A 20,046-nucleotide genomic window follows, 5' to 3' on the forward strand; every position below is an offset into this window, starting at 1 on the left:
CTTTCAGTCAGTTCCGGGAGAGACGCTGTGGTCAACAAATGGCCACAGAAGTGTTGGTGAGAATCAGTTCCCCACGTCAGGCATTTTTGTGTCTTAAGAGAAGAGTGCTGAATTGCTGCCTACATCTGCCCACTGACTTATTCAAGAAGCATTTCCTAGCAGGCTGTAATCGGGGCTGATAACTCACACACACGTGTCACTCATCCAGGCCGGAAGCACAGATCCAGGATGGGAAAGATTACCTACAGCCTGATGCTCTCTGGTACTCATTCGTGAGTATCACAAGGACAGGGCACAAACCCTAGAACCGTCTTTAGTGTCTTGCAGACATGCCTCCAAAAATTCCTGGTAGTGTGGCCTTAGCAGAAACTGGACTTCTCCCAAGCCTTGGTTGTTTTCCTCTTTGAATAGGGGATTGTGTTTTCCTCAGATGAGTGCTGGAAGTTTTAAGTGATGTGTGAAGAACTGGCTGCAATGCCTATCTCACAGTCAACAATCAGGAAATGACAACTGCTATTCTCGTTGCCAGAGTTGGTCAAGCGCCCCTTGCCAAGCCGCTCGGCACAGCTCCAGATGGAGCAGGCTGGCTGGTGCCCCTGAAGAGGTTGTCCTCTGGTCTTTAAACAGACCTGGAACTGGGGCTGCACTCTTTCAAGTCCAGGCATAGCCCCAGCCGCTTTTAGCTTCTGACCCTCGATCAAATTCTTTTCAGAGAGAGTTGAAGAAATTGAGGTCTCTTAGTGTTTATTTGAATTTCATCAGGCTATAACAAGTATAGACTCAAAATTGTATTCGTTTTCAGATTATTGAACTCAGGTTCAAGGATGAGCATGTAGCCTACAGATTAGGATATCAGTTGAGACGTCCGTGTCCCATGTAAAAGTACTTGGCTTTGATACTTGGCTCTGGCTCCTGACTCCAGCGTTCTGCTCATGCAGACCCTGGGATGCAGCTGTGATGGCTCAAGTAATTAGGTTCCTGACACCCATATGAGAGACCTGGATTGAGTTACCAGACCCTAGCTTCAGCCCATGATTTGGGGAGAGAACCATCAAATGCAAGCACTCTCTCTCTCTCTCTCTCTCTCTGCCTTTCAAATAAACAACAATTTGATAAAATAAACCCAAGTTCCATGTAATTGGCAACCAAGTTTCTGCAATTGGGAAGTGGCCTGAGAACACAGATTTTCTGATTTCAAAACGGGTGCCTGTTCCACTGCTCTGTGCTGCTTCTTCAACTTAAGCTTAGCAACATAAAACCTTGCAACATAAGATCTTGGTGGCGAGGGAGAGTAAACAGGTGAATGCACACAAATAGCTCAGCACAACCCAGACTCTCTGGAGCAGAAGCAAGGCCTCCCCGAGGTGTTGATGGTGCACAAGAAGTTCTGTGAAGTTTACGAAACAACAACAACAGCAAACCGGTGTGGGAGAAGTGCGATGAGATTGACCTAATTCAGAATGTGAAAAATGCTGCCAACGTGCAGGGCCCTCTGGCTGGCCCAGTTTGAAGCTCGCCATCCACGAGCTGCACCTGCTGACTCTCCCTACAGGGCTGCTCTTTCCTCTGTGTCTTCGGCTTCCCTGGGGAGAAGGCACCTGATGAGGTCACTCACGCTTTGGAAAGTGCTGTGGATATCTTTGACTTCTGCTCTCAGGTCCACAAAATCCAGTGAGTGTTGACCCTGATCCCAACCCGTGGGCCCTGGTCCTTTTTAAGGATGTGGAGGTGGGTGCATAGGGAATAGGGAAGGAGAAGGACTAAGAACTTAGTTCTGTGTCTCAGCGTGGTCCTTCTTTGCATCTCCAAGCCATGCACATGCCTTGAATTGATTACAAGGGGGTAGGAGAATTCTTTGTTGAAAATCCGTTCCCACTCCTTTCTGCTCCCATTCATTACTCCCCCACCTGCCTACTTTCTCCATACTCAGTATCTGTTCATCTCTTTCCCACAACCCTCTGCATGGCACAGTACTGTCTCCATCGGTGTTGCCAGCGGGATTGTCTTCTGTGGAATTGTCGGACATACTGTGAGACACGAGTACACAGGTGCGCTGAGCCAGCTTCTCCCCATTTTCCCTTCTGCTGGGCTTGAAGGAAGGAAGCATAAAAATGAGTAAGATGTGGGCTCTGCCCTCAGGAAGTCCGTGGTCTTCCAAGTAGAACTGGGCTATGCAGCTTTGCCCATTGATAGTGTCTCCATGTTTGCCAACTGTGTCCTTCTGGGGCTATCATGAGGGTAATAATTATGTAAGTGGGGCAGATGTTAAGTCTAGTGGTTAAGACAGCTGTATCCCATATCGAAGTACCCATCTCTGGTTCCTGACTGCAGCTTCCTAATAATGTGGACCCTAGGAGGCAGTGGGGATGGTTCAACTAATTGGGTTCCTGCTGTCCAGGTTGAAGACCTACATTGAGTTCCAAGCTTTGGCTGTGGGCGTTTGCCAGGTGAACCAGCTGATGGGAGTGCTCACTCATTCTCTCTCTGTCTATAAGTAATAAAATTATGAAAAAAGGGCTGGCGCCGCAGCTCAATAGGCTAATCCTCCGCCTTGCGGCGCCAGCACACCGGGTTCTAGTCCTGGTTGGGGCGCCGGATCCTGTCCCGGTTGCCCCTCTTCCAGTCCAGCTGTCTGCTGTGGCCCGGGAGTTGCAGTGGAGGATGGCCCAAGTGCTTGGGCCCTGCACCCCATGGGAGACCAGGAGAAGCACCTGGCTCCTGCCATTGGATCAGCGCGGTGCGCTGGCCGCAATGCACTGGCAGGAGTGGCCACTTGGGGAGTGAACCAACGGTAAAGGAAGACCTTTCTCTCTGTCTCTCTCTCTCTCACTGTCTAACTCTGCCTGTCAAAAAAAAATAAGAATATAGCCGGCGCCGTGGCTCAATAGGCTAATCCTCCACCTTGCGGCGCCGGCACACCGGGTTCTAGTCCCGGTTGGGGCGCCGGATTCTGTCCCGGTCGCCCCTCTTCCAGGCCAGCTCTCTGCTATGGCCAGGGAGTGCAGTGGAGGATGGCCCAGGTGCTTGGGCCCTGCACCCCATGGGAGACCAGGAAAAAGCACCTGGCTCCTGGCTCCTGCCAGGATCAGCGCGGTGCGCCGGCTGCAGCGGCGGCCATTGGAGGGTGAACCAACGGCAAAGGAAGACCTTTCTCTCTCTGTCTCTCTCTCACTGTCCACTCTGCCTGTCAAAAAAAAAAAAAAAAAGGAATAAAATAAAATAAATAAAAAATAAAGAAAGTAATTTGCCTGTTAACATGAGAGAGGCAATAGGTTAGGACTACTTTTTACCAACCATAAATACTGGCACTACTGAAAAGTAATATGCCTCTGAAGAGGGAGTAGTGATAAGGGGTGTTATCACCACAACTCTTGACTCGTCCTATTACTCCCCTCTTCAATCCTTTTAGGGCTTATGATGATTAGCAGTGATGCAAATAGAACAGTGAATGCACATGAAGTACTGAAATGGTCATGTTTGTCCTAGTGTCGAGCAGTACTTCATTCTACACAATAGATGTAGTGTTGCCATAGACTGAGCCAGGGAAGCTGGTTTTGTAGACAGAAAGGTGACAGAAACAGAAGCAAATTATAAAAAGCATATTGGTCATTTCCAAGTGTCTTTTTTCATAAGACAGAGCCAGCAGGACAAAACCACAGAAAGACAGATGGTTGGTTAACATCAGCTTGCTGTGCTGTGTGTAAGGATTAAAGCAGAGGGACCTTTGCTAATATGCCACTTAAAACTGGCCTACTGGGGCCAGCATCACAGTGCAGCAGGGTAAGTTGCTGCCTGCAACAGTGGCATCTCAGATTAGATTGCCATTCAAGTCCCGATCCAGCTCCCTGCGAAAGCACCTGAATAGGCAGTGGAACATAGCCCAAGTGTTTGGGATGCTGCCGGCCATGTGGAAGACCTGGAGGAAGCTCCAGGCTCCTGGCTCTGTCCTGGCCCAGCCCCGGCCATTGTGGCCATTTGGGAAGTGAACCAGTGGATGGAAGGCCCCTCCTCTGTCCCTTTCTCTCTGTCACTCTGCCTTACAAATAAATAAATAAAATCTTTTTTAGAAAATGGAAAAAAAAAGGTTTATTTTTATTTGAAAGGCAGAGTGACAGAGAAAGACACACACATACACACACACACAGAGAGACAGAGAGACACACACACACACAGAGAGAGACCTTGTATCCACTGGCTATTCCCCAAATGGCTACAATGGCCAGGACAGGGCCAGCCCAAAGCCAGCAGCATCTTCCAGGCCTCTCATGTGGGTAAGGAACCCAAGAACTTGGGCCATCCTCCACTGCTTTCCCAGCCACATTATCGGGGAGCTGGATTAGAAGTGGAGCATCCGGAAGGAACCAGCACCTAACTTAACCAGCTGTGCCACAGAGCCAGCCCCATAACGAGAAAGAAACTGGCTTGTTTGGAAATTTGACTGTTATCTCTCCTGATTTCTCTGAAGGTTAGATAACAACTTTGTTTTGCTTTGGTAGTTTGGAACTTTAGTATGAGAGACTCCGTTTTCATTTTTATTCTGATCTTTTTGGGGTCCGGTTCAGGAGCTTATTCCAAAGCAATGGCCTCCTTAGTTTTTAACAAATTTGAAAAAGAGTATCTTAATCAAAAGTAGTCAAGTTTATATTAAAGTGGAACATTTACTGCCTAGTTAGTGGTAACACTGAGGGCTTACTTTCATCCTGACACTGTTCAAAGTTATAAATGTGTCTTAACTCATTAATCTTCATAAGCTACTGAAATAGGTATTATTGTTGTGGGAATGAGGATTCCCAAACTACATTGTGGGGACTGAGAACCTTGGTTGGGTGCAGAGAGATCCCCAGCTAAACGTAGTCCTGGTTCTTGTCTTCCCATGTGTAAGAATACACCTGACAGAGGAGAGAGGGGGGTTTGGCAGTGCCTTGGCATAGTGGGTAAAGCTCTGGCATCCCATATGGGCGCCAGTTCCAGTCCTGGCTGCTTCACTTCCGACCCAGCTCTCTGCTATGGCCTGGGAGAGCAGTAAAAGATGGCCCAAGTCCTTGGGCCCCAGCACCTGCGTGGGAGACCTAGGTGAAGAAGCTCCTCACTCCTTACTTTGGATCAGCGCAGCTCTGGCCATTGCAGCTAACTGGAGAGTGAAGCAGCGGAAGGAAGACCCCTCTCTCTGCCTCTCCTTCCCTCTCTGTGTAATTTTGCCTTTCAAATAAATAAATACATCTTTTAACAAAATAAAAAGAAAAAAGAAAAAAAAAAGAGTACAACTGGGAGACGTAGACAGAGCATAAAAGCAGGATTTATTGAAAGAAAAAGATAGCACATACTCAGACATGAGAGTGGAAATCTTAAAAGAGCAAATTTCCCCCAGGCTGGGGTCATTCTTTCATAGGGTAGAGGGGGTGCCCAGGGAGAGCCTGATTGAAGTTCCAAAGGAGGAAGGGTGGGGGTGGGGCTGCATCCCACGTGGCAGTCTCCAGGAAATGGATGGAAAGTGAGGTTTAGCTGCATGATGAAGAGTGAGTATGCCGAGCGTTCAACCATGTTGACTTGGCGTGGAAGATGATGGGGTTTGGGTGGTGCAGGTGGCTTGGATGTCGGCAGTCCTTAGCTCCTAATCCCTGCCTCATCCACATCACGTTTGTCATCCCCATTTTATAGATTAGGAAACTAAGGCATGAAGAGCTAAAGTAGTTTGCCCACACACTTTGCCCATCATGGTTAGCAATAAAGTTGAGGCCCACAGTCTCTGCACTACCGTGCGTCAGTGTCTCCTACATCATCCCCTTCCAGCTCCATTTACTCATAAGAAATTACCAAATGGGGGCTGGCACTGTGGCTCACTTGGTTGATCCTCCACTGGCATCCCATATGGGCACTGGGTTCTAGTCCTGGTTGCTCCTCTTCCAGTCCAGCTCTCTGCTGTGGCCCAGGAGGCAGTAGAAGATGGCCCAAGTGCTTGGGCCCCTGCACCCACATGGGAGACCAGGAGGAAGCACCTGGCTCCTGGCTTCGTAGCAGCCATTTGGGGGGTGAACCAATGGAAGGAAGACCTTTCTCTCTGTCTCTCTCACTGTCTAACTCTGCCTGTCAAATAAATAAATTAAAAAAAAAAAGAAATTACCAAATGAAGGTTCATTTGCAGGAGCATACAGACACATTTTTGTGCTTTGTCCAGGGAGTGATATACAACAGGCCCCAACCCTGGCTGGAGGAGTTGCTATAGAACCCCCCAAACTGGGTCCACTGGCCAGACATGCTCAGAATGGTAGAAGAAAGGAGGCATTTATTACAGAGTGCAGAGCAAGGAGCCAGGCAGTTATCAATTCTCAGGCTCCCTGAAGGGTTAGGAGCACAGAGGGTCTTGGATTGAAGTTTGGGCTGAGAGATGTGTGTTCAGCTTGTGTCCAAGCCCTGGTTGGTCTGGCTTTCTTTTACTTATTTTTTAAAGATTTATTAATATATTTGAAAGGCAGAGTATGAGAGAGAGGGAGGGAGGGAGAAATGGAGGGAGGGAGGGAGGGAGAGATCTTCCATCTTCTGGTTCACACCCCAAGTGGCTGCAACAGCTGGGGCTAGGCCAGGCTAAAGCCAGGAGCCTTGAACTCCATTTGGGTTTCCTACATGGTGGCAGGTGCCCAAACACTTGGGCCATCTTCTGCTACTATCTTGGGTGCATTAACAGGGAGCTGGATCAGAAGTGGAGCAGCAGGATTCAAATGGCACTTATATAGGATGTTAGCACCATGGGCGGTGGTTTAATCCATCTGCCATACCACTGGCCCCTCTCGGCTCTTCTTGATTGGTCAGTGACATCTTTTTCTTTATGATGGACAAGGGGGCTTCAGTGAATCTGGGGGCCACATACAGGTGGTAGTTACATCCTGCCCTGGGTGTGGAATCTCCTCTGCACACATACACACACACACATACACACACACACACACATACAGACACACACACACACACATCCCTCAAGCCAATACCTTACTTTTGGGAGAAATGTAACCTCATGATAGATGCACCAGTTCCTCAACTCAGTGATTTTAGTAAGATGTTGATTTGCAATCAAACAACAGGGCAGGGACACCTTAAGCTAAGGGAGGGAGACTGGGCAGATGGGACCTGGTGATATCTAGCATCTGCATTCCAAATGCTGCAAGGGGTCAGTTTCGGGGTCAGTACTCCTTGGGCGTGCTTGTGTTTGTCCACCTTGTAGAAGATCAATTACCCCTTATCTGAGAGCCCGCCCAGCCTGTGATTTTCCCACTTAGAAAATCCAGTCTGTATTTAAGATCTTTGCATCCCTGAGCAGATCATTCTCTTTGCCTCCAGGGTGTAGTACTAACTTTGTCAATGGCTAATTGCATTAAATTCTTGCATATTTTAAAGGTAGCCATGGGTGGAACTCAGATAGCTGAAGGCTGGACTTGAGTACAGTTCACAAGAGGCAAAGGGGGTAAAGGGTAAAGTGACACTTGGGGACAATATCCCCAGATTACTTGCAGTGCAGTGACTGTTCTTTGACTTTCTCCTTCCTGTTGTAGTCATTGGTCAAAAAGTCAACATAGCTGCCAGGATGATGATGTACTACCCGGGAATCGTGACCTGTGACTCCGTCACCTACAATGGCAGCAACCTACCACCCTACTTTTTTAAAGAGCTCCCAAAGAAACTTATGAAAGGTGTTGGCGATTCTGGACCAGTCTATCAGTGTTTGGGACTTAATGAGAAAGTGTGAGTATGGGGCGTGTGTGTGTGTGTGTGTGTGTGTGTTTGGAAAGAAATGGGAGAATGATGATAGTGAAGCAAGCAGTCATCCATTTGTGATTTTGCAGCCATTTTATGAATTGAAATCTAATTTTTCTCCAGACCAAGGTCCTGACTTCAAAATCTGTCATCTCCCCTCCACCCTATGATATTACCCCCTCAGATCTGAGAATCTGAGTGTGATTCGTCAAAGGTTATGGACACAGAGCGTAGAATGCCCTCTGTTTGAATACCTACGTGCACCCGTGCACCCGGATGGACCAAAATCACCCACCATTAAATATTTACATATTAGCCAACTGTATGCCCAGGCATTAATTGAGTTTGAAGAGTATAAGGTACTGTTTTTATTCTAGATCTTTAGTGAAAAACATTAGCCATAAGCCTGGCTTCGTTGTGTAAATACCACCTTGGACTTAAAATTCTTCAAAGGCTTTCAACCATTTTCATGATGATGTTCATGCTTGTGTTTGTTTAATTCCTGGTGGTGACATGCAAGGTCAACAGCTGCCTTCCCAACCTCATCTCTCCCTCTGCCCCCTCCCCTCGGGTGTCTAAATGGATTTCCTTATCGGCACCCACCCCACCCCAGGTCTACTGGGAATTTCACAATTTTGCAATCTTTCTCAAGGGCTAATTCTATGAGCGTGCATCTGGAACTCCTCCCTCGCAGCTCAGACAGTGTAGCTCTTTCCTCCTACAGCGCATGTCTCCGTCAGCACAGTCATCACGCTCTGTCACAGTTCCTGACTTTTCACTTATGACACACACTCTCTTTGAGGGTGCTGATTATTTCCTGTTCTTTCTCAGGTCCCCAGGGGTTGGCACACAGTAGGCCCTTACTAATGATGACTAAAGGAATGGGTGAATAAGCTAGTGAATGAATGGCATGGGAAGCAGGAAGCTGTTACTCTATATTGGCAAGCTAGAGTCTTACACAGGTCTTTCAGAGGGCCCAGTACCAGAACCAGGACGGTAGTTGGCTCAAGGAGTTGCTATTATTTCCTTTGTATTCCGGGACTTAGCACATGTAGGATATCAATAAAATGCTATTTGAACAAATGAGCGGATATTGATACTTTTTAGTGAGCACTAGTCAAATGTGAAGCAATTTACCTCAAAATATATAATTTATTCTTACTGCTGGCCCTCTGAAGTAGAAACTATTATCTTCTGCATTATTACCTTATTATCTTATGCATTTAAAATCTGAGAGTCAGAGATGTTAAAGAAGTTGTCCACAGTCATATCTCTAGTAAGCAATGGAGCTGAGATTCAAACTGCCACAATGATGTGGCATGAGAGGCAGCCACAAAACCTCAGTGGTATCCAACCACAAACACTTATTATCTCACAAATATGTGAGGCTCAAGGCTAGATTTGGTGGATCCTGCCCTGGCTTATTCTCATGCCTGGGCAGCAGGTTGTTGGCTGACCCAGCATGGCCTCGGCTGAGAAAACTAGGACAGTCTAGCTGGTGTGTGTCATCTTCCACCAGGGGTGCCGTCAGGGCAGTATCAGAAGAACAAGAGCAAGGTGGTCCCGTGCACAGGCATCTGTCGAGCCGCTTCCTGTGTCTTGTGTTTGCTAAGGTTCCCGCTGGCCAGGCATTCACTAGGCTGAGGCCAGAGCAGGAGGGCACCACCGAGTTCTAGAGCAAAGGGCACAAATACAAGTTGGGGTGACCAGGCAGGACTGTTCATGCTGCTCAGACCTGCAACACAAACCCAAGACTATCTGATCCCAAAACCTGCACTCTTTTCATGATTTTTCTCTACCATCATCCCTGCGGATAAAAGAGTGTGGAAATGAAAATGTAGTTTTGAGAATTTACAATCTCCCTGAGAAGACCAACATATACAAAAATGGTTTGTATATTACATGGGAGACTTTTGATGATATGCCATAAAAGAAGGATAACAAGTCTCCTTCAAGAGATGTGTTAGGTAGAGCCCAAGCATGTGCACCCTCGCCTAGGTTCACATTCCATCAGTATCTTGTGTCAGCACTAGCCATGGCATCTTGGGCAAGCTATACTCATTTTCCTCATTTGTAAGATGACCATACTAGTGCTACTTTTCAATAATTTTTTTGGTCAGGATTAAAGGGAATGATACAAGTAAAGCACTTGGAATTGTGCCAGACACATAGCACATACTCAAAAATCAATCAATCAATCAATCAAAGAAAAGGTGAGCTATGGGATTGGCACTATGGTGCAGCAAGTTAACCCTCTGTCTGCAACACCAGCATCCCAAATGGGCACCGGTTCGAGTCCTAGCTGCTCCACTTCTGATCCAGTTCCCTGCTAATGCATCTGGAAAGGCAGCAGAAGATGGCCCAAGATGGCCCCTGCACCCACGTGGGAGACCCGGAAGAAGGCCCTGGCCATTATGGCCATTTGAGGAGTGAACCTGTGGATGGAAGATCTCTTTCTCTATCTCTCCCTCTCTCTCTCTGTAACTCTGACTTTCAAATAAATACTGTGATATTCCACCAATTTGAGCAACTGGTGGAATCTTTCCAGGATGTGAGGGAGGCTGTACCACATCCAAGTCTATAGAGTCCTATGCTAGGCATCTGGTCCCCTAAGAAGGGGGTTGATTCTGCCATTGCAGACTCAACAAACATTTGTTGAACAATGTCAAGGTGTTATGGTGACAAGCAAGTGTTATCGAGTAATGCCTCCTCCTCTCCCCTTCTCTAGACTTTTGCAGCTCTTGAGTCAGGGGATAGATGCTTATTAGAGATTGAAAAGGAAGCTTTCTGGGAACTAAGCCCTAGTCACTCTTGCTCTCAATATTTCCCTGTTTTAATCCTAACATCTTTTTTTTCTTCTCTTCAGCATGTTTGGGATGGCATACCTTACCTGCAACAGAAATGAGGGCTACCCTTTGCTGGGTAGGTAGTGCCTTGATTTTAAACTTCCTGTTGAACTATAGCAAAGCATACAGAAAAATACACTGGTGATTAAGTGCAAAGCTGAATGAGTTATCACAAAATGGAAACATAATGATCACCCAGGTCAAGAAATAGAAAAGTAACAATACTCCATGGACACCTACACCCTCTTTCCTGCTTCCTTCCCCCCCAAAACTTCTAAAACCTTAGATTACTTACATTTGTTTGAAGTTCCTATGTAAGTAGAATCACCCTTTATATATGCCTTATTTTACTCAACAGTGTTGTCAACTCATTTTGTTGGTGTTACTGCCATACTATGCAGTATTCCGTACTGTAAATATACCAAAAATGTCTTTCATTCTGCTATTGTACAGCATTTGGGTTATTATCATTTGGGATTTTTATGAATACTATCACAAACATTTTTTGCACAAGTCTTTTGGTGAACACTATTTGCATTTCCATTGAGTGTATATGTAGGAGTGAAATTGTCGGCACAAAAGGTGCAATTCTGGTAGATGATGCAAAGAAGTTTTTCAAAATTTATATTCTGTAATTTATATTCTGACCAACAGTGTTATGAGAGATCCAGTTCTTCATTCTTGCCAGCAACTTGGTTTTGTCTGTCTTTACAATTTTAATAATTCTGTGGGGTATATTATGAGAACTTATTGTGGTTTCTACTTGTATTGACCTGATTGGGTGAGCTGCTTTTCCACATGTTTGTTAGCCATTTCGACAGCTTCCTTTATAAAGTGTCTGTACAAATCATTGTGCTATTCTTCAGTTGGATTGTATTTGTATCATAGATATTTTGACATTATTTTATATGTTCTAGAAATGGATCCATTGCCATTTATTTGTATTGCACATCACTTTTCCCACCCTGTGCCACTTTTATTCTTTTAATGACTTATATTTAATGAGTGGGGTTCTTAATTTTAATGTAATCTAATTCATCTTATAGCTGGTTCTTCTCTATCTACTGTTTAAGAAAGCTTTCCTCATATACAAGTCATGAAGATATTTTTCTAGATTTTCTGCCAGACATTTTGCTTTATCTTTTGCATTTAAGTCTGCAATCCACCTGAAAGTGATATTTTTGTGATTCTTGGTGCTAAGGACCCAAACATAAGGAAGCTAACTTGAGATTAGACAGGGAAGATGATCTAAAAGGAGGCAGGGGTACACCTCTTACAGAGTAGATCCCATGAAGACTGGCCTGTGGATTCTGAAAGCAGTCATTTGTAGGAACACTTGTCATTTCCTTCTGTTAGACTTGGACGTCCTTGCAAGTCTCAACATAAGTGAAGTTCCGGTTATAACTGTGTCTTGGTGTCAGGAGAACCTGAAAGAAGGCAACAGTTACAGAACTACTAAAGACACTTGGGCCAGCAGAAATGTCCTCCTTAGATTACAGACAGGTGGTTTTCAGTCTTCCAGCACATTCCTTCTTATAGGTCCAGATTCCCAAACTCCTGAAGCCAGAGGCAAGAAGGAGTATCCACTTTCCCTCCTCTGAGGCTAACTTTCCATCCCAAGTCATACTTATGATAACATGGAATCCTGTCCTCCTTTCTACACGATTGCAGACTCAACTAGGACGCAGACATCCCAGGTAATGTCTTAACCACTGGGCCAAATACCAACCCTTCATGAACTTTTTGAAGAACCCTCCTAGCTCTTAGATGTCCTATATGAATGGAATAAGAGAACCAGAAGATTCTGCCATATTGCCTTTTTTTTTTTTTTTTTTTTTTTTTGACAGGCAGAGTGGACAGGGAGAGAGAGAGAGACAGAGAGAAAGGTCTTCCTTTTTGCCGTTGGTTCACCCTCCAATGGCCGCCACGGCTGGCGCGCTGAGGCCAGCGCACCACACTGATCCGAAGGCAGGAGCCAGGTACTTCTCCTGGTCTCCCATGGGGTGCAGGGCCCAAGTACTTGGGCCATCCTCCACTGCACTCCCTGGCCACAGCAGAGAGCTGGCCTGGAAGAGGGGCAACCGGGACAGAATCTGGCACCCCGACCGGTACTAGAACCCGGTGTGCCGGCGCCGCAAGGCAGAGAATTAGCCTAGTGAGCCGCGGCGCCGGCCACCATGTTGCCTTTTGAGCCTCGTCTTCTGAGTTCCTCTGTTAGCCTGAAGCTAAAGAAGAACACAGTACATACAAGTTGAAGTTCAAATGCATTTTCAGAAAGGGAACGTTTCACTCAAAGGAAGCAAGATAGTCTGCAATTCTCAGTACACCATACCCAGAAATTTACATTCCTAAGCAAAGCACTTAGCTTCTTTGAATACATCTACACTTGGATTAGGGATCTTATTTTTCAGCAAAGACTTTAGATCATAGCCCAGCATGTATTTGCTTTATCAGTGGATTACAGAGTAGGCTCTCCACAGCCCTCTGTCTGCCAAATCAAAAATGCTTGGCCCTACAGGAGTCTCTAACTCTTGACAAGCATTGCTCCCCGTCTGGACATTGCAGTCAGTTCTTCCAGCTCCTTCCTGTCCACCCAGGTTTCAAACACTGAACTCAGCTTCCAGTTTCAGCCAGGGCATCCTGTTACATGTATTTAAAAACACAGAAGAAAAAGAACAGCAACGGGGTGATTTTTGTTTTTGCTCTTTCTTTTCTAAGTTTTCTGTATTTTCTACCATAAGCATGTGTTTGCTATATCATCAGAAAAAATACATAATGTATTCTTACTATGAATTTGGTTACTCTTTGGGTAAACATCATTACACATGATTTTTGAAAGCAAATTTAATCTTATCACTGATAATGCTTCCAGTAACACTGAATTAAGTATAATTTTCAGGTACAGAGGGCAAATTTCCTTCATCACAGAATAAGAAATCATATTTTATCTATGATTGTTCAATATGGGAAAACTAACTGTAAATTTATTTCCTAATGAAGTAATCTACAGGTTACTTCTAGTGGGTAAGGGGGAAAAAGAAGCTTTAGGGTTTTTTGCACTGCAAGGGCACTTTAATATGGTCTTGGAAAAATTGAATTTGAAAATAATGCAAAATTTCTATGAACTTTTTGCAGCTATTATGTATAATTAAGTGGACATTGTAGTAAGCATTATAAGAATATTTTCTCTCACAGCTTGTAGTAAACAAATAAAACAGTGAAACCATGTTAACTGGAAAGCTGTAGAGAAAGATTTTAAAAATTTGAGAAGTACACAGGGTCGTGAAAGTCCGTGAGCAACTCCATGAAATGATCAAGGCTATTCTTAGAAGGAGTGTCACTAAGTGCTTTTTTTATATCTCTAGGCTAGTCTGTGTTGATTGTGTTTGCTCCCTTTTTAAACAATAAAAACATCAGGTCGTGATAAGGAGATCAAATACTTCATGTGTACTATGAAGGAATTTTTAATGTCCAACTGCAGCCGAGTCCTAATGTATGAAGGATTATCCGGATTTGGAAAAAGCCGGATACTTATGGAAATTGAGTACCTGGCCCAAGGTGAGAACCACAGGTGAGTGTCTGGGAATGATTGTTCCTTGTGAGATACAACCTTGAAAGAGTTGTATTTCTTTGATGCTTCTTCTCCTCTTTCTATACTCCCCCTTACATGAGTTATCCACAACCCACAGTTGTTGGGGCAATGACCTTTGTGTTAAGTAGACAACTAACGATGAATATATTGAACTAAGAAAGAGAGAAACTGGACTAACCCTTGGAAATCCTGGTTTAATGCCAAGTGGAGCTTAGGTATTTTAAAGCTCCCTAAAAAAAATCCCAATATACAGACAGGCTGAGAACAGCTGGCATAGATGTTGACATCAAGGCGAGATTTAGTCTGTAGAACAAATACAAACATTTATTCAGCTAGCTGACAGGCAACCACTGGTTCACAGCATTTAGATCTGAGAATAGGGGTAGAGAAGGATGGGTCTCTAGAAGACAGGGCTAAGGTACCTACCTCGTGTTATTCATGTAACTTTGTATCTTCATATGAGGAGTGGCATGAGGTTTCTCCTTGGGACAACTCTTCCAGCACCCTTGCGGAAGTGCATAGTATGGTATTCGCAACAGTGATGATGACCGAGACAATGACGATGGTTTCCTATCCTTCCACCATCTGACTTAAAGGCTACAAGGGAAAGATGCTTGCTAACCCTATATTCTTATTAGCTTATAGTATTTCTGTCCCTCTGTATGAGAAAGGCCAGTTTCTAAATACCTTTACCATTGCCATGTTGGTAATTCACAGAAGCCAGAAGACATTCATCTATTCAATCACTTGCTGAATTCCTGTGATGGCTCCAAGAAGTGTTAAGTGCAGTATCCATGTGCCAGGCCTGCCATAACAAAGTACTGGGTAGTGTAGACAACAGAACTTTACTGTTTCGTGGTCTGGGGCCTAGGCATTCAAGACTGTGTCAGCAGGGTTGGCCCCTCTCAGGAGGGTGAGAAGAATCAGAGTCATCTGGATTCTGGGGGTTTGCTAGTGAGCTTTGCTATTCCTCTGGCTTCCTCGTCACATGGCCTTCTCCTTGTGTGTTCTTTGTGACCATGTTTCTCCTCACCCCTTTTAAAAAAGATTTTTTTATTTGGTTGAAAAGCAGAGTTACAGAGAGAGAGACAGAGACAGAGAGAGATGGGGGGCGGGGGAAAAGAGGGAGAGAAAGAAATCTTCTATCTGCTGGTTCACTCCCCAGGTGGCTGCAATGGCCAGGGCTAGGCCAGGCTGAAGCCAGGAGCCTGGAGTTTCATCTGGGTCTCCCATGTGGGTGGTCTAAGCACTTGGGCCATTTTCTGTTGCCTTCCCAAACACATTAGCAGGAAGCTGGACTGGAAGAGGTACAGCTCTTCTAGGCACATGGACTAGAGCCCACATGGGACCCCCTACGTCACAAGGCCAGCCCCACATTTATTTCTCTTTTTTTTAAAGATTTACTGGGAGGCCGGTGCTGTGGCATAACAGGTAAAGCCACTGCCTGTAGCACCAGCGTCCCATGTGGCGCCAGTTCAAGTCCCAGATACTCCACTTCTAATCCAGCTCCCTGCTAATGTGCCTGGGAAGGCAGCAGAAGATGTCCCAAATGCTTGGGCCCCTGCACCCATGTGGGAACACGGAAGAAGCTCCTGGCTCCTGGCTTCGGATTGGCCCAGTTCTGGCCATTGCAGCCATCTGGGAAGTGAACCAGCAGTTGGAGGATCTCTCTGTCTGTCTCTCCCTCTCTTTCTCTGTAACTCTACCTTTCACATAAATAAATATATCTTTTAAAAATTTTTTTCCAAGACTTGAACTGTTGGTTAGAATTGGGATGCTGATACCATAAGCCGCAACTTAACCCACTGTACCACAATGGCTGCCCCAAATTGCCCTTTTTATAAGACACCAGTCATACTGGATTAAGGGTCCAACCCTATGCCAATATGATCTTCACTAATTACATTTGCAACAAACCTATCCCCAAATAAGGTCACATTCTGAGGTAATAGGGGCTAAGTCTCCAACATATGAGTGGGGGAAGGGGGTAAGTCAGCCCTTCGCAGTGCTGAGGCTCTGGATATGAATCCTGTCTGATCCCTACACTCAAGGAGCTCTGAGAAGAGAAGGGGAAGGTGATGGCAATGAATAGAATATAGTGAGAGGCCGGCACTGCGGCTCACTAGGCTAATCCTCCGCCTTGCAGCGCCAGCACACCAGGTTCTAGTCCCGGTCGGGGCGCCGGATCCTGTCCCGGTTGCCCCTCTTCCAGGCCAGCTCTCTGCTGTGGCCTGGGAGTGCAGTGGAGGATGGCCCAAGTGCTTGGGCCCTGTACCCGCATGGGAGACCAGGAGAAGCACCTGGCTCCTGCCATCAGATCAGCGCGGTGCGCTGGCCGCAGCGCGCTGGCCGCGGCGGCCATTGGAGGGTGAACCAACGGCAAAGGAAGACCTTTCTCTCTGTCTCTCTTTCTCACTGTCCACTCTGCCTGTCAAAAAAAAAAAAAAAAGGACATAGTGAGGACAACCACGGAGACATGGAGCACTATGAGAACTCAGAGAGGGGGCTGCTGGGTAACATCAGCTCTGCGACATCAGCGGGGCTGCCCAGGAGGTTCCACCTGAGCTGAGGTTACAGACGGACAGTGACCGAGGGACTGTGAGAACTGACGGCATTCCTGGCTGAGGAGAGAATGTGGGCAAAGACCCGGGGAAGAGAAACGGCTGTGGGGCTGCTGCTTTAGTGGAGGGTGGATAGCTGGGCAGGGAGTGGCAGAGAGAGAACAGGAGGTGGTGGGACGTCTTGAATGTCACATGAAAGGACACTTGGAGCCTCTGAAAATTTTACCTGGGAAAGTGACCCAAGAAGATGAGCCTCTAATGGGCTCTGGGTTTCTGTGAAGGTGACGCATTCTGAAGGCTGTGACACGAGGCACCGGGAGTGGCACACTGTTGTGTAGGGGAGGAGAGAATATGAGGGCCTGAAGCAGGGTGCGGGGCAGCAGTGGTGAGATTCAGGATAGCTAGGTTAGAGGATCGGGGCTTATGGGCATAGCGGAAGGAGGAGGCTATATCAGAAACGGAAGCAGAGAACAGCTTCCGGGTAGCTGAGTATGAGGAGAGAGAGCTTCCCTCAATCTTTACCATTTCCAAAATAAATTTTTGAACTTTCTTCTGATTCTTGATTTTTCTTGTTAAACAGGACTATTGCTATTGCACTGACTAAGGTCAGCTTCCATCAGAATTTTTATACTATCCAGATACTCATGGCCAATGTCCTAGGGCTGGATACTTGTAAGCATTATAAAGAACGACAGACCAACCTCCAAAATAAAGTCAAGACCCTGTTGGATGAAAAGTTCCACTGTCTTCTTAATGACATTTTCCATGTCCAGGTAATTAGCTAGCATTAGACTTCTGCAAGAATTAGCCCTGGGGCGGGGTGAAGTGGCTGCTCCCTGGTGGTTTATGCCAGGCATCTCTCTGGCCTGTATTTTCTTTTTCTTTTCCCATCTGGAGCATCCAGGTGGTGAGGCAATGGCTCCCAATCCTCCTTGAATGTGCATCCGTTTTCTTGAGATGGATTGGCAGTATCAAGATATGCCACACTCACAAAACTCCAAATGGCCACCTGCTGATTCATTTTTTTCTACCCTCACCTGTCCGTCATAGCTGGTCTAGGCACTAGGTGCTCCCACAAGTGGCTGCCAATGCAGTGCCAGAGTGTGCCCTGTCCTTTCCCAAGTCTGTTAGGCTCCCTGACGTAGAGCATTGGAGCTGGAAGGGTTTTAATGCACGAAGCACTTTAGTGTTTTTCCTTAAAGTCGCAGAGCTGGTAGTTCCCATTGCTGTTTCCCTATGCTCAACATTCTTCTATTTCTTTGTGTAGTTCCCTATTTCACGGGAGATTTCCAAGATGAGCACCTTTAGAAAGCAAAAGCAACTGGAAGCTTTGTTTATGAAGATCTTGGAGCAAGTAAGAGCCGCTGAAGGTCAAGTTGTGGGGGAAGGAAAACAGGGCCAATCACCACGAAGCCAGGTGGCCTGCATTGGTTCAGACTCTGTGGGCAAGAAGCTTTTGAAGTCTGTGCAGGGTTTGCCCTGAAGGGTTTGGCTGTCCTACAGACCTCCAGACCTTCAGCTAAGAACCTTTGCTGTATTCCACTTGGCTGCAGTAACTCCCATTGAGTTCAGTGTCCAATACCAAATGCATTCTTTCCTGTTACAATGCCCTTCCTTCCTCTTCTTAATCCTTAATATAGTAAGGGCAAATTCACTTACCCATTATTTCAACTTACCCTTGCCTCATCCTCGCTCACATCTACATGATTTCCAGTCCTACTGCTTCTATCCTGGACTGTCTCTGGAATCTCCCGGCCCTCTTGTTTCCACTGCTGTTGTTAGGATTCCTGTCTTGGGGCTGATGCTGTAGTGTAGCTGGTAAAGCTGTTGCCTGTAGTGCTGCCATCCCACATAGACTCTGATTCAAGTCACGGGTACTCAGCTTCTGCTCCTGCTCTCTGCTATGGCCTGGGAAAGTAGTAGAAGATGGCCCAAGTCCTTGGGCCCCTGTGCCCATGTGGGAGACCCGAAAGAAGCTCCTGGCTCCTGGCTCCCAGCTTCAGATTGGCCCAGCTCCGACCATTGCAGCCATCTGGGGAGTGAACCAGTGGATGGAAGACCTCTCTCTCTCTCTCTCTCTCTCTCTCTCTCTGCCTCTCTGTAACTCTGCCTTTCGAATAAATAAATACATCTTAAAAAAAAAAAAAAAAAAAGACACAGCCAGCGCCACGGCTCAATAGGCTAATCCTCCGCCTTGCGGTGCCGGCACACCAGGTTCTAGTCCCAGTCGGAGCACCGGATTCTGTCCCAGTTGCCCCTCTTCCAGGCCAGCTCTCTGCTATGGCCTGGGAGTGCAGTGGAAGATGGCCCAAGTGCTTGGGCCCTGCACCCGCATGGGAGACCAGGAGAGGCACCTGGCTCCCAGCTTCGGATCAGCGCAGCGCGCTGGCTGTGGCGGCCATTGGAGGGTGAACCAACGATAAAGGAAGACCTTTCTCTCTGTCTCTCTCTCTCTCACTGTCCACTCTGCCTATCAAAAAAAAAAAAAAGACATCTATCTCTTCTTGACCTATTTCCATAGCTTTCTGTAGTTTCTGGGCTTCTTACCACTCCAATTCATCTTCCACGCAACTGCCAGGGTGTATACGAAGCACACCAACCCAGTTTACACTCTCCAAATAAGTCCTGATGCTAATGAGATAAAAGCAAAAAGAATTTTGCTTTTTCTTTTTTAAAGGATTTATTTATTATTTGAAAAGCAGAGTGACAGAGTGAGACAGTGAGAGCGAGAGATCTTCCATCCTCTGGTTCACTCCCCAAGTGGCTGCAACAGCCAGGGCTGGGCCAGGCTGAAACCAGAAGCCTAGAACTCCATCCAGGTCTCCCACGTGGGTGGCAGGGACCCAAGTACTTGAGCCATCCTCTGCTGCCTTTACAGGCGCATTGTCAGAGAGCTGGGTCAGAAACAACTTGCACCGGTGCTCTGATATCGGATGCTGGCATTGCGAGCAGTGTCTTAACCTGCTACACCACAACACCTACCCCAAAAGACTTTTTATTAACCTGGAGAAATGATACTTATCCTTCAGCGTCACCTCTTTGGTGAGAACATCCCCAGATGCTTTGAACACCTACTGCAGTGTATTGCAAATTGTATTTCATATCTATCTCCCCACCAGGAGAATTGTGAGCTTTTTAAGAACAGAGAGTCTCTCATTTTTGTATTGCTACTGACAGGAAGAGAACCTGGGTTAAAAAAAAAAAGATCAGTATAAGTTGTGGCATTGAGTTAAGTTTATAATACAACCACCTTCTACACTTCAGGTATATAAGCAAGGCTGTTTCTAAATGTCAGGCTTTG

At 46.2% G+C, this 20,046-nt stretch overlaps 1 protein-coding gene across 13 annotated transcripts in view; it reads left to right on the forward strand.

Moving 5' to 3' along the window:
• Positions 1-20,046, forward strand: part of ADCY10 (adenylate cyclase 10) — a 147,276-nt gene that overhangs the window by 65,585 nt on the left and 61,645 nt on the right. For 4 of the 13 annotated variants that reach the window (XM_089336620.1, XM_051856005.3, NM_001082153.1 and 1 more), the window contains 7 exon segments: positions 1,553-1,671; positions 1,972-2,048; positions 7,545-7,734; positions 10,613-10,668; positions 14,010-14,163; positions 17,326-17,518; positions 18,013-18,099. In XM_089336620.1, coding sequence (XP_089192746.1) covers positions 1,553-1,671; positions 1,972-2,048; positions 7,545-7,734; positions 10,613-10,668; positions 14,010-14,163; positions 17,326-17,518; positions 18,013-18,099 — 876 coding nt within the window. 13 annotated transcript variants of the gene reach the window in all.

Source organism: Oryctolagus cuniculus, chromosome 7 (genome assembly GCF_051225735.1).
Source record: "Oryctolagus cuniculus isolate XC-2025 breed Fujian yellow rabbit chromosome 7, ASM5122573v1, whole genome shotgun sequence".
In the NCBI taxonomy this organism is placed as follows: Eukaryota; Metazoa; Chordata; class Mammalia; order Lagomorpha; family Leporidae; genus Oryctolagus; species Oryctolagus cuniculus.